Below are 13,542 nucleotides of genomic sequence, written 5' to 3'. Positions count from 1 at the left end.
TGACTTTTCTAAATATGGAATTTCTAAATGGCAGTGAAATGTGTGAAGCCTTTACTCCTTACCTAAAATAACTAAGCAACAAACGACAAACCGTGACTCAGGCTGACGTAATCCAAAGCTGATAGGCATAATGTTGCTGACGCGTGATTCAGAGGAAAATTGGATTGAGAGTTTCCGAAACAGCGAACGTCGTTATTCGAGCATTTGTGTACATGCAGTCACGCTGCAGGCTAATTACCAGCAGCTACTACTAACCCAGCAGCACGAGATGCAGTTTCAATAAAGTGTGGACACGGTTGGTTGGTCAGCTTTGTAACAAACTTAGGCGGCACTATAAGATTAGTCTCCGGTAGCCTTCTAGTAGCTCGGGGCGTTCAGTATTGCTACAGATTTTCGCCTAATCATACTTTTGTATACCAACTTCTGTGTTTGTGAACAAATATAGAGGCGAATTTACAACAAAACAAAAAAAAGGTTGAAAGAAGCATTGCAACTTATCTGCTGCAGCGTTAACAAGTTGCTTTGCTTCTGCAGCAACTTGCTTAATACTTCTGTGGTTAAATGTTGTAAACGTTTGCTTACGGTGATAAAGTTTGTTACAATTTGTAAATGAATCGTCATAACTCCTTAATGTCCGTGCTTTTTGTAAAAGTTTTATACAAATCAGAAAGTAGTCGCAATGAAAGTGATTTGCGCCGGCATGCCGAAAACCGGTACCAAGTCGATGGCGAAAGCTTTACGGATCTTAGGTTACACTGTGTATGATGCTTTTGAGGAATTATGCTACAACAGCGATAGATGGATCGAAATATTCGATGGGAAACATGATAATAGCGTGTTTAAAGAGATGTACAGCGATATTGACGCCGTCACCGACTTGCCAGCTGTTGCCATGTGGGATCAAATCTTAGAAGCGTTTCCCGACTCCAAGGTTTGTTGTATGACTCGTTTCGCTGTTATCACAAATAAAAATCATAGGAAAGATGTTACCGCATTATCATGCTGCTATGCTAACCAGCGATTTGCTGATGTCATTTGAGCAAATAATGTGCCGGTGCTGACCCCTTGGGAGGTCATATGATACTACAGTATCACCAAAAATGGTGTTCGTGGACCACCTTTACATAGTCATGCTCCCCTAAACTCCTATAACGCCGATTCCTTTTAGTCGTGTGCCATATTTTGTGGAACACCACTTCTATACTTTGCTTAGACATGTAACTTGTTCTGGTGACGGGCATTCATCAAGGTCAAATGCACCTCGTTTGTATAGTTTGTTTGTGCATAGGTCATTTTACTGACGCGTGATTCAGAGGAAGATTGGATTGAAAGTTTCCGAAACACTTTTTACAACACTCCCTTATACGTGAGTCTTGGTTTCCTCCGCCCACTGGTTCAACTGTTTCGTGGTCACTTGAATACGTGATCACGTGGTTACCTTTGGTCTAGCAGATAATTACATGGTCCAGTTGCATAAAAGCAGTGATTGGTATCAACTAACGATTATCGCCTGTTTTTGTAACAAATAATTAATACGCCATTAAATAAAAATGATGGTCTTGTTTATGTTAAAAAATTCTGTGGATCATGAAAAAAAAAATGTTTTTAATTTTTGATCATATTGAAATCAGTCGCTCTATTTTTCAGAGATTCCGAAGCCCGAACTTTTTAATTTGTCACTTCATGTGGTGGATATTCTCCCCGAAGGTCGTGTACAAGAGTTTGCAAGTACTTTCCAAATCCAGGAACGCCTGCTTCGGATTTTTCGCTTCCGCTTTCCATCGAAACGAAATGCTGGCAAGGTGAAAAAATGTTTCACGGGGTAAAATAGGCAAACATTTAAACGTCGTCACCGTCGTTAAAAATTAAAGCTTTTCGTAGTCGCGTTACTAAAAATCTAAACATTACGTAACATAGGTCAGCGTACAGAAGACACAACGCTTACGTACTGAAGACTTGTCCAAATGACCAACTGCTCGTCTACAACATCAATGAAGGTTGGGCTCCGTTGTGCGAATTCCTCAACAAAGTACGACCGGAAGTAGAGTTTCCTTTTCTTAACAAAGATTCCAGAATCGTCGACAGCGACCTCGGAGAGGAGAATATAAAAGTGTATTTCAGAATGGTGGAAGAGGACATCAAGAGTCAAATAACAATGCTGCTCTGTGGTTCCCTGGTGTTTATAGCTAGTGTTTTATGGTGGTTTTGGCGCTAAACAAAACTCTTTGAATTGATTATCTTCAAGTTGTTGGTCTGGATGACAATGCTGGAAGAAATCCCAACTAGTATACTAAAACGATGGTTTATTTTTCCGTGTAAATTCAATCGTTTCGGTGAGAATTTGTTTTGCTTCGACCACTGCTGGTGGACCGGTGTTGGATGTTAAAGTAATGCTGTCACCGTTTTGCTTTTGAAAGCATTTGATGGATCTGTGGTTTATACACGGACGGACTCAAAGTCCAAGAGCTTGTCCTCCACCATGTAGTTTAGAGCATAGTTTGCGAATATAGCTTACGAATACGAGGTATAATGTCTTTCGCTATCTAATGTCTATGCCCAGTATGATCGCAATTTTTGTGTTTTAACATGATTATTGTGACGGACAAGTTGTTATTGAAAAGTAAAAACCAAAGTAAGGTCTGGGAGTGCGTTTTTTGTTGTCTAATAAACGCTTGGCAGCCTAGCTGGATCAGCCACTTTTTTCTCACAAGTTGGAGCAAGATTTGAAAAATCAAGCTCCCGGTGAGGTTTGAACTCGCGACCCTGGGCTAACCAGGCCCAACGCTCTACCAACTGAGCTACATGAGCTCAGTGGTTTTACGGGAAATACTGTGACCAAAGTACACTGGTGCGCAAGCGCACAACTTGCCAGGCAACCTTCACATATACGTAGGCGATCTCTACCACCATATCAGACAACGCAGTGATACTTCATGGAACGCCATGTTTGGCAGGATCGCCCCACTGCGCAGGTCCTTGCTTGGCGATAACAGCTATATCGTATCGCGATCATTAGGTTTACATGCTTGGCAGCCCAAGCATTGCAGCGTTTGGCCCAGGGTCGTGAGTTCAAACCTCACCGGGAGCTTGATTTTTCAAATCTTGTTCCGACTTATCGGGAAAAAGTGGCTGATCCAGCTAGGCTGCAATGCCTGAGCTGCCAAGCCTACAAACCTAATAATCGCGACACGATAGCTGTGATCGCCAAGAAAGGTCTATAATAAACGTTTGTTTTTTGTCAAACGATAACAGACACCGAAAAGGGGTTCGTCAGTCATTATATTAACTCATATTTCTGCTCAGTCGTGTATTGGTTTAATATCAAAAATAAAACTGATTTGTTTTATATTTGTAAAATAGCAAACAATGGCCACAAGAGGACGCAGTCAAAGCGCAAACCGTTTTCAAGGGAAACCACCAACCACAGACAAGTTGAATGGCGCGAAAGAACATACAAGTTCTTGAAAAATTACGTAAGCCGTCAAGAGAAGACAGAAGAAGGCTTGTGCATATTGGCTGATAGTATGCCAACCCCCTCCTAATGGCATTTTTCCTTTCCTCGCTTTGTATCTAGGTTAATATTTTACTGGGCGAAAACCCACTTTCAAGATATAGAATGTGATGTTAGTCCGAGGCAGCGGCAGCAGCGTCGAGCGTATAGGCAGTTGGGCCAGTTGTTGTGCACCAGCTCGTGTTACATTTGGCGGAGAAAAAACGCATTTGAATGAGGCGTGACGTCACATCTGCACTCTGTAAGTTGTTTCTCCCACATAGGAAGAAGATATATTTCCAGTCTTGTGCTTTGTGTCACGCGTGATGCTCCAGTTAAAACATCCAGATCAGAAAGAAAAATATTTGCTTTGAGCCTTAAAGAAATGCGAGGCACAGGTTACCATTTCTTTGTATTTGCATAGGTTATTTGTCAGTTAAGCTCCACAATTTTCACACTGTTTAAAATGGCGTAGAGTGATTTCTGCGCGCGTGGTGGCAGAAAAAAATTCGTTTCAAGCCGAAGCAGCCTAACAGACCAAAAATAATTCCACTTGTAAATCCAGTTCGACTTATTAAAACGAAATAAACTGAGGAGTTTGAAACAAAATACGTTAAGCCGGGGTTCGGTGGTTTATTTGCTTCTCTGGAAAGAGTAAATACCAGTTGGCAACACACACACACTCGGTACAGCTTTCCGCTGTGGGTTTTATTTATTCACCACTGTATTTTGCCTGGCAACCGACGCGCCAACAGCAGGAACACATCTATTTATTTTCTAGTCAATTTTAACTGATCAGAACGTAGTAAAAGCTTTCTAAGTCGAGCTTACTAGGCGTCAAGAAATGACCTAACGAAGAGGATTGCATCTGCTTGCCAATTTTGACTGGGTAGTGATGACTTGGTATAAGATATGTATCAACGAAAGCGCTTTCATTTGGTGTAGATTGGTTTAGTCAGGAACGTTGAACAAGGGCACGTACGGTAGCACAGAATAGCGTAGCGCCCATTGTAAGGCTGAATAGTTCCCCACCCACACCCCTTATTGAGGTTCGGTCACACTTTGTCGGTAGTTGACGCTGAAATGGGCCGAACAAACACAACCGGTGAGGTGTCTTATAACAATTGTTCTCTGTCGACCCCACTCAAGCTAAGTTCAGCGTTGAAATGTGTACAGAGTTCAGTAACTACCGTCACAAGCATAACCAATGCTCTTTGGGGTAATTAAAGGATCGAGTGTTGTGTGATAATTTGTAATTGTTTTCATTGCTGGTTTTAACGGTTGTACCATCCACTATAGTAGCAGGGATATCACCCATCGACAAGGTACTGGTGTTCGGGTGTTTTGAAAGAATTGTTAATACGATGAAAGTAATATGTGCCGGCATGCCAAAAACCGGTACCAAGTCCATGGCAAACGCATTGCGGGCATTGGGATATTCGGTGAACGATGCCTTCGAAGAAATGCTACACAACAGCGATAGATGGATAGAAATATTCGATGGGAAACATGATAATAGCGTGTTTAAAGAGATGTACAGCGATATTGACGCCGTCACCGACTTGCCAGCTGTTGCCATGTGGGATCAAATCTTAGAAGCGTTTCCTGACTCAAAGGTAATTTCATTGAAATGTATTTGGATAAAACCGTGTATTAGACACAAGGCATTTTTCATAGGTTATTTTGATGAAACGCGGTTCGGAAGAAGAATGGTTGAAAAGCTTCAAAACAACGTTCTATCACGTCCCAAGCTTTGTAAGTAAAACATTTTACCACGTGTACAACGCAGTGTAAAATCACCGCCAAGAGTTCACGAGCATAGACGCTACGGTTAAACCGATTTGGACTACACTTTCTGCATTATTTTATTTTCTCGGAAAAATTTCTTGGAATCCTCTCGCTCCATCAACTGTAAATAATGCAACCAGTTTATGCGGATTTAATTGGTATAAAATTAAAAAAATGTTCCACATGAGGCATAGTAGAATGGTTTCCTTTGCATTGTCATGCGTGCATAATCTTACAATAGGAAAAATTAAAATCAGGAACAAATCAAAAGTAAGAGTGTTCAAATAACCCTGAAGGGTTTCGGCAACGCCCTGGCCAGTAGAGATTGACTACACCTGAAAGTAGAAACATTTACAAAGTTTCACACAGAGCTTGTCTCGCCATAACTCAAACACAGCTCAGGTCTTTCACCCTCTTCTACGTTATGCGATAGAAATATGACGTAAACGGTCATGTGAAAGTGATTACCGCAACCATGTGTGCATAAGCTGGGCGTTGTACGTGTTGTAGTTACACATTTAACCACCGGAAGGCAAACATTATATTTGACGTGGCACGCAACGACGAGACCCACTCGGAGATGATTTACGAGACTGGAAAGGCATATTTCAGGAATATATCCTACCTCGCCAGTCGCATCCAGCGCAACGCAACCAAACAACTGCACGTTTTACACCGACGAGGTCGTAACACACGATGAGGCACGAAACTTATTTATAGTTTCGTTTGCTATGTTTAACCACATTATGCTTATGCGCGGTCGAATCGATATATGTTATCATTCAACCACCAAGACACTGACGCGAAAATGTCACTGAAATACTTTTGTTCGGCGCCAGGGGTCAACAACCTCGCGGGCGAGTCGCAGGCCTCATCCGGCCCGCCCAGCAGAATCATCGGGCCCGCAACCCCTTTACTATTTGCGGTAATGTATGACTCACCGAGCGATACTGCATTAATGTAAAAATAGGGAAATAATCTTGAAAAATTGCCTCTATACGTCATTAAGTTTACCAACATTATAAACAGTAAACGATATTGTTGTCGAACAAAATACGGTACTCTGATAGAATACAGAACTTGACTTTGGCCCGCGAACTTGACTTTGGCCCTATAGGGAAAGGTTGTCTGGATTGGAGTTTAAGGTCTTGAAATACGAAATGTGAAGGGTGTAAGAGCCCTCTTTAACCCAACATCTTTTTCGCAGACTTTCAAAAGCCCTAACTTTTTCATGTACCACACAATCTGCCGGACTATTTCGCCGATCGTTTACAAAGGTTGGATTGTTATGAGGAAAGCGAGAGAAGCCTGTTTCGGTTTTTTCGCGTGCACTTACTACAAGAACGACATGCTTGCCAGGTATGAAGAACGTGTAATTGGATAATACTGATTAGTGGTTGTGGCATTAGGTTTTGTTGAGGCCCAACGGCGCCCTGTCGTACATCGTGAAAAATAAACAATTCTGTGAACATTCTGCAGATCGGCATACAGGAGACATGAGGCCTACGTACGAAGCATGTGCAGAGAAGGCCAACTTCTCGAGTACAACATCAGAGAGGGCTGGGAGCCTCTGTGCCGATTCCTCGATAAACCGCATCCTAAAATACAATTTCCACATCTCAACAAAAAAGCTGAAATTATCGACGGGACTCTGGGCGAGGACAATATTGAGCTTTACTATAAAACAGCCACGGATGAGATTAAACGCAGAGTGCCTCTTATGGTTTTAGCCGCTCTTCTATTCATCATATGTATGGTGTGGTGCTTCGGATAGCAAATTCTTAAGATTTATTTAACCTATACGACTTTTTGGTACGTGTAGCAGATAATATAGATAGTTAATGCTTGCGTGTGTTTTTGTAATTATGCAACGGCTGAGCAAGAGATGACGCCGCTATTTGTACAACGATTTCTTTCCTCAATGCAATTCGATAGATTTTCTACTGTGTCTGCATGCAAACGTGTTTTTGTAACAAAGTCAATGCAAATGTTATTGAGTTTTTCATCTATTATGGCAATCGTTTAATTGGACTCGGGTGACACAAGGCAACGTGCAACAAGCAATATAACAATGAACATTTTCCTGCATATTTTCAGGTAATGATTGACAGGGCATTTTACTTCGGAAGAGGCATGTACTTGTATCAGGCAGGCACGAGACGTGTGTCAACAAGCTGGCAAAAAATACCTGATACCGGGAGCCTAGTAACCAGGAAGATAGAAGAGTTTCTGTGAGAGGATATTTTCAGACAGAAAAGGCATGTTTTAAATTCCGGTGCCACCACACAGGGCGCAATATTAACCAAAAACTGAAATCTTTATTTGGCGACTTTAAAATAGTCTGATAACAACGATTTACAAAATTTGTCAACAGGAATAACACTTTAGTTTGCTAAAGGATAACACAAATAGCAATTACGTTCGGGAAAAAACAAGTGGCAATATTCAGATATTTTTCCGGCACTGTTAAGAATGTTTGTTCATTTATTCGACGGGCAGATAATTTTACAACAATGAATTACCAGTAAATAGATCTGTATTATTCCATGTATTGTCTCACTTCATTCATAAAAAAGCATTTCAACAAGTATTTCAAAAATCGCAATACATTACAAAAGTGGAACATTGAAAAGTAAGCAATGCGAAATGTTAACGAGTTTTTTTGTTGTCGAGCATCCTGCGGCCCAGGGATCTAACTCGAAGTCACGTGCTGTTACTTTCACTTGCGCTGCGGATGCTAAGTAGAGGGAGCCCGATGCAACTAACCATTATCAACGTAGCGCCTATAACACTGTATGTTGACGGAACAGTGCCGAGAAACAAAAACTCAAACAGAAACGCAAACACAACTTCACTCGTGCAAACAATAGTGACTGGCGCGGCCGCCTCGTTTTGTAAGGCCAACACAAGCAGCACATTGTTCAAAATAGCCGCAAACGCTGAAAGTAACATTACCAGCAAGTCTTCCAAGCAAGGTAAGGTCACCCTTTGAGTCACTAACACCGTAGTAGAGTTTATTACCATGCCACAAACTGCATAGTAGAAAACGATCAGGCTGTAATGGACTCTTTCCCCCATGCGTCTGACAGCTACCATCGCGACCGCAGCGCACACAGACCCAAGGACTGCGAGAAGAACCCCGATTAAACGATCTGTCGTTGTTCCATCCACGTCTGATTGGTCGGATCCAAAGAGAAATGGAGGCCTAGCAACAATAATTGAGCCAACCAGTGCCAGAAGCGCAAATATCACGTCTGAAAGTCGACAGGGTTCTACATAATACAAAATTGGCGTTGACTTCATGGTAATACTTTCACGTAACAAGGTTCAATACACACAAACAAGGAACCAATAAAAATCAGTGAGCAAGACCGTCGGGATCTGATATGACGAAACAATGTGCACAACTGTCTGTAACTCAACGTTTAAAAACTAATGAAATGTTTTTTGTACAAATATAGTCAAATTCGAGGTCTTTTGACTTAAGGCCGTCCGGAGATTTTTTTAACAATTTCTGTGTGGCCGTTTAAATAAGAATACTAAACAAACGGTTACGCGAGCGCTCGACTTATCTCAATTTCTACATAACGCCGTATGCCAACGACAAACGAATCGTTCACGAGTTTTCATCATAAGTTAGCTCTCACCTTTGAGAAAAATGCAAGCGAAAAATCCCACGAACACAACGTAGGTAGACATGACTGCAACAGCGTCACCCACTGGCAGAAAGGTGATGCTGAAGAAGAGTCCAACGGACGCGAAGACGCAAATTATGCAGGTCCCAAGTACGAACACGTTCATCTTCTTTTCTCCTGGAACAAAGGGTTCAAACCTCCAGGCCAGGACGGGAAGTGTAAAGATGTACTGAACGACCCATCTCACTAGGAGAAGATGATCCGCTCCTGCTTCCCGGAGGAACTTGACGAGGAGCGTCATCACCGCCGCAAAGATCGCGGATGCAAAGGCGAGGAGAAGACCCATCGTGGATCTGCATCTTCGTCTGCACGACCCGCCATCAGTGGAACCCCCCATAGTAAAGAAAAGTGATTGTGATAAAACACCAAGCACTTTTTGGTTGGTGTTGGTTTTTAAAAGTCTAAAAACAACAGTTTTCAGATTAGAAGCAAGCCATAATTTTCAATCAGCTGCAGACAGTTAAGGTAATAACACCATCGATCGATAAGGTCTCGGCAGTGCAACTGGTGATTGTTGCATTTTATCAGCTGGAAAGCTGGCCAGGAACAGATTTTTCAAATTAGGTGTGATACGATCAGTTGAGTACCCATAACCGGGCACTAAACAACAGAGACCAAGCAAGTGGGCAAAACTATAAACAAACTAAACTGCCTCAATTTTTTTTGTTTCTGAAATAATTCATACTCGTAAACTGAAGCAAAGAATTTCGACTACAAGCACGTCTGATCAAAGCTTTCGAATATTGAAAACGATAATTTGTTCGCGGCCTATATAGCGTGGGCCCGAGGGCACAACATGCCATGGTTAAATTAATTTGTGTGTTCAGAATACAAAACTCAAAATAGAATTTAAATCGTTAAACACGTCTTGGGTGCGGAAATATTAAAACATTGTAGTTGTGCATCAGGCTCCCACTGTTAAAAATTTTCGTCTCGCATCACTTGACATGTGCCGTCACGCATCTGTGAGCACCTCCGAGGCATTAGGAATTACACAAACTTGTAAAAAACGTAAACTATGGCAAACGCGCACAGATTAGTGTTGAGATGCAACCTAATCGTTGGTTTATACCGCAGGGCTGTAGTTTGTAACCTCAAGATGCGTTTCTTCTATACTGCTTATATTGCAGTAAAATTACTCTCAAGGTTTGCAATGCAATACATGCTTATACAGTTTCTACTCAAACTAGTGACAACATAACCCTGACCCCCTTAATCTTAAACAAATTTAACAACTAGCAGATTTTGCACCTTTCTACAATCCAAACAAGTTAGTACTGTGGCTTAAAACCAGCAACATAAACACAAAAAACAAAACACAGGAAATTGATTTGCCCCAAGCGCAGCACAGTCCTGGTGAGCGCAGTGGTGCGTGACCTTTTTAAAGGAAAACCGTGGGTAAATATTAAAGGAAAATCACCAAAACAAATTTGTCGCAATTTTAAATATGGACAAAAATGAAGATAAATAATGACAGGATATAAGGCAACAATTGTTTCTATAAACCATAACATCACAACACTAATCACGCTGTTGTTGTTATGTCGTGTTATAACGTGCCTGCAAATACTGTACAGTCCCAACCGACTTACAGGAATAAGAAAAATGAGATGTTGATCAAAATCAAAAGGTTTATGTGGTAATCAGTTTGTTTAAATAATGAGACATGGCGTGATATTTAAATCGGATATGTTTTTACAGCGGCGTTTGTTCAAACGCACACAGCTGTTACGGACGAAGCTCGGGTAAATGTGTTCGTGTCTGGAGAGGGAATTACACAACTTGAGAAATAATTACCCTGGAAACACGGGAAGGATGTTTTTAGGTTGCGCCGGTTTGTTTGGCGACTGAAAACACAGAAGTTGTTGAACTAGCAAACTGACCTGATATGGTCTATTTGTCGTACGTGTCCATGGTACCGACCGTGTCTAGGTACCAACGTCAAGCAGTCAAGTTACAAACGGAAAATAAGCCCTGACAGCTCGGCTGAAACAAAGAAGCCTTGAGCTGATTTAAAGCAAAATATAACAATTCGAAGTACTTACGATAATGCAACAACGAATACTACACAAGTGAATCTTTTTGCACGCAGGTGACGTTTAAGAATTCTACATAGCAGACATCCGCATGGCGTGTTTTAGGGGATTACATATGCGTTTTGATGCTGTGATTAGATTAACTTTGACACTGATGTCCGAAGTTATCAGCTGTGATCATTATTTTGACGTCATCGCTCCTGGCATTTGGGATATCAATTCCTGTGTTGCAAAGGGAGAATGCCTATCACGTTGTTGTTGTAGTGGCAGTGTTGGGGCACACACCACTACAACTTTGGCAGTGTTGGGGCACACACCTTCTTGGAGCAGAGCGTCCGGGTCGCTTAAGATATTTTCCAGCGCTGTCGGGATTATTTTTAAAAAAAATCAATTAGGCGAGCGATCTGATATTGCAAGGATGTGATTACCATTTCGCGCAGTCTACTTCCCGAAGCACCACAAACCTTTTCTGTTCACTTTTCGTGTTTTTGGTCAAGCAAATTACTTTTCGCCATCGTCAGAAAAAAAACACCATAGAAACTTGTAAATTGAAATTGGATGAATTTGATTAACCGAAGGTTCGTCCTCGATTTAGATGAGAAACAGGCACAACCTGTTCCGTCCACATGCGAGGATTTGTGTCTGAAATGTCACATCGTAACCAAACATGTGTGGTTGCATATTAGTTGGGCAACCATTTTTTTAAATGCATGACATGCGGTTTGTTGTTTTAAACACTAAATCTTCCAAAGGTTGCGTCTTTGGTGATGACACAACATTAAACACAAATCACATCTTCTTCGGAAAGTTAAAACGGAGAGAGCCATGACGTCAAAGAAAGAGATTTACGAGGAAACAGTGTGACAGGAAATCTTATAGTGTTTACAGAATATTTGGATATCTAGACGAAAATACCGCTGAGATATCTGAAAGTAACTGTTGATGACTTCAGTAATTTCTTCATTACACATGTGACTAATAAAAATATAATTCAATTTCGTGTTGATGCTACGCTTGTTTAAATAAACAGAAAGTTTTTTGTTCTTGTGGCATGAGGTTACGAGATTTTCATTACAACCATCTGGAGAGACTTCTCTTAAGGGTTATGTGGCAACAAGTTATAATGTACATAAAGGCCATACACGTAAGAAAACAAAAGAAAAATGGGAGTAGATGACATTGGCACCGCTTGTAGCGTCACGCGACCAGGTGTGCAACAATTGCAGCAAGTTGTGCATTGCTCCTTGACATTAACACAATGGTTGTTCTGGTAAACGAAACGTTGGTTGTAATAAAAATCTCGTAACCTTATGCCACAAGAACAGTTCTTTGAAATTACAATGCCAGGCAGCAAGAACAGCACTAAACAAAAAGTTTATTGTACGCAAACAAAGCTGTTTTGTTTTATCTTTAAACAACAAAAGATTTTTAGGTAGCCTAACTCTTCAAACTTGTTTCACACTTTGACTAAACGTCATGTTTGGGACGCCGCCAACAGGAAAATACATGACCATCATATTGTGCGTAATAAGCTTAACCGGCAGATCAACATTCCCTTGGAAAGAATATTTGCCACAGACGTGACGTAGGATAACGATTGTTGCGTCACACAGAAGACTGCGTGAGTAATGCCTTTGTGCAAAGAAGGAATAGGAATTCTTCGACCTATTTTTATTCACGCCTTAAACCCCGGGGCAAAATTCGCAGCAAACCGCGTCACCAACTCGACATCCGCAGTCGTGATCGCGCGTGACGTCATTTATGCGTCACTTCTCTTGCGGTCAAACCGATTTTTCGGTATATGGATAATCGTGCAAAGGAATTGTTCAATATGAACCAATTAAACTGCAAAACAATAGAAAGAAAACCAATTTTGGTGCCAGCATTGGGTTTATATCGTAACCACCAGTTGTTTTGGCACAGTTGAAAGTTTGAAACATACTGGTCCGCTATTTTGTCAGAGTTAGTAAATGCCAGTCGTGGGTGGTTATGACAAGGTAGTGGGAACACATGGGAAAATCGAAAATCAGAATATTAGAGGTTTACCCAGATTTAAAATCTATAGCTTACTGTGGTGGAAATTTGTTAAACAACAAACAAGACCTGGTACATACAAACTGTCCCGGGAACTTCAAATTTCAGCTGGGGTATAAGATGTACTAATACATATTGCGATGAATCAGCATTGAACGCGCCGGTCGTAAAGCAACGAAACAGTCTAGTCAGGTCAAATTTTGTATGGTGATTTTGTGAGTAAGTAAAATAGCCCCAGGGCACGAGTAGTACCAAAATTACGATAAATTGGTGTGTACGTTTTGTCTGGTAGTAGGGAGATTTTTTTGGCTGCAAAACAGTTTGTAAGCATCAGTGTCATGTGGATTTGACAGCACTGATAACACCTAATAGGTCGACACAGTGTGCGCCTTATGCACTTCGCTGTAAAGTTGGGACAGTCAACTGTCAACAACCTTGGCAATGACTATAAGCAAATAAGGTATTCCTGAAATAAATTTTGACTTTTGACTCAGGCTTC

The 13,542-nt window shown here is 41.2% G+C and overlaps 3 protein-coding genes across 3 annotated transcripts; 2 read left to right on the top strand and 1 right to left on the bottom strand.

Moving 5' to 3' along the window:
• Positions 1-679: 679 nt before the first annotated feature.
• Positions 680-2,516, top strand: LOC145895071 (uncharacterized). Its single transcript, XM_082983821.1, has 4 exons — positions 680-931; positions 1,289-1,366; positions 1,648-1,802; positions 1,918-2,516. The coding sequence occupies exons 1-4, from the start codon at positions 680-682 to the stop codon at positions 2,213-2,215; spliced, it is 783 nt and encodes a 260-aa protein (XP_082839947.1). The 3' UTR covers positions 2,216-2,516.
• Positions 2,517-4,793: 2,277 nt separating this feature from the next.
• On the top strand, positions 4,794-7,366 carry LOC145894806 (uncharacterized). The gene is made up of 4 exons (XM_082983454.1): positions 4,794-5,106; positions 5,168-5,245; positions 6,486-6,637; positions 6,758-7,366. The coding sequence occupies exons 1-4, from the start codon at positions 4,855-4,857 to the stop codon at positions 7,050-7,052; spliced, it is 777 nt and encodes a 258-aa protein (XP_082839580.1). The 5' UTR covers positions 4,794-4,854; the 3' UTR covers positions 7,053-7,366.
• A 615-nt stretch (positions 7,367-7,981) lies between these two features.
• LOC145895437 (solute carrier family 35 member G1-like) lies at positions 7,982-9,310 on the bottom strand. Its single transcript, XM_082984244.1, has 2 exons — positions 8,926-9,310; positions 7,982-8,550 (listed from the first exon to the last, which is right to left on the bottom strand). Exons 1-2 carry the CDS (start codon positions 9,308-9,310, stop codon positions 7,982-7,984), a joined length of 954 nt encoding a protein of 317 aa, XP_082840370.1.
• Between the last annotated feature and the right edge of the window lie 4,232 nt (positions 9,311-13,542).

Source organism: Ascidia mentula, chromosome 3, assembly GCF_947561715.1.
Source record: "Ascidia mentula chromosome 3, kaAscMent1.1, whole genome shotgun sequence".
In the NCBI taxonomy this organism is placed as follows: Eukaryota; Metazoa; Chordata; class Ascidiacea; order Phlebobranchia; family Ascidiidae; genus Ascidia; species Ascidia mentula.
Note: the sequence above shows the minus strand (reverse complement) of the source record. Positions and strands in the feature narration are given on the sequence as shown.

What these genes read in the sequence shown, in the direction of transcription:
- LOC145895071 (XM_082983821.1), top strand. Translation starts at nt 680, where the DNA reads ATGAAAGTGATTTGCGCCGGCATGCCGAAAACCGGTACCAAGTCGATG. An exon ending in TTTACAACACTCCCTTATAC is followed by an intron (nt 1,367 to 1,647) that starts GTGAGTCTTGGT and finishes TCTATTTTTCAG; the next exon opens with AGATTCCGAAGCCCGAACTT. An exon ending in CGAAACGAAATGCTGGCAAG is followed by an intron (nt 1,803 to 1,917) that starts GTGAAAAAATGT and finishes TACGTAACATAG; the next exon opens with GTCAGCGTACAGAAGACACA.
- LOC145894806 (XM_082983454.1), top strand. Translation starts at nt 4,855, where the DNA reads ATGAAAGTAATATGTGCCGGCATGCCAAAAACCGGTACCAAGTCCATG. An exon ending in AAGCGTTTCCTGACTCAAAG is followed by an intron (nt 5,107 to 5,167) that starts GTAATTTCATTG and finishes CATTTTTCATAG; the next exon opens with GTTATTTTGATGAAACGCGG. An exon ending in TCTATCACGTCCCAAGCTTT is followed by an intron (nt 5,246 to 6,485) that starts GTAAGTAAAACA and finishes TCTTTTTCGCAG; the next exon opens with ACTTTCAAAAGCCCTAACTT.
- LOC145895437 (XM_082984244.1), bottom strand. Translation starts at nt 9,310, where the DNA reads ATGGGGGGTTCCACTGATGGCGGGTCGTGCAGACGAAGATGCAGATCC. An exon ending in CGCTTGCATTTTTCTCAAAG is followed by an intron (nt 8,551 to 8,925) that starts GTGAGAGCTAAC and finishes TGTATTATGTAG; the next exon opens with AACCCTGTCGACTTTCAGAC.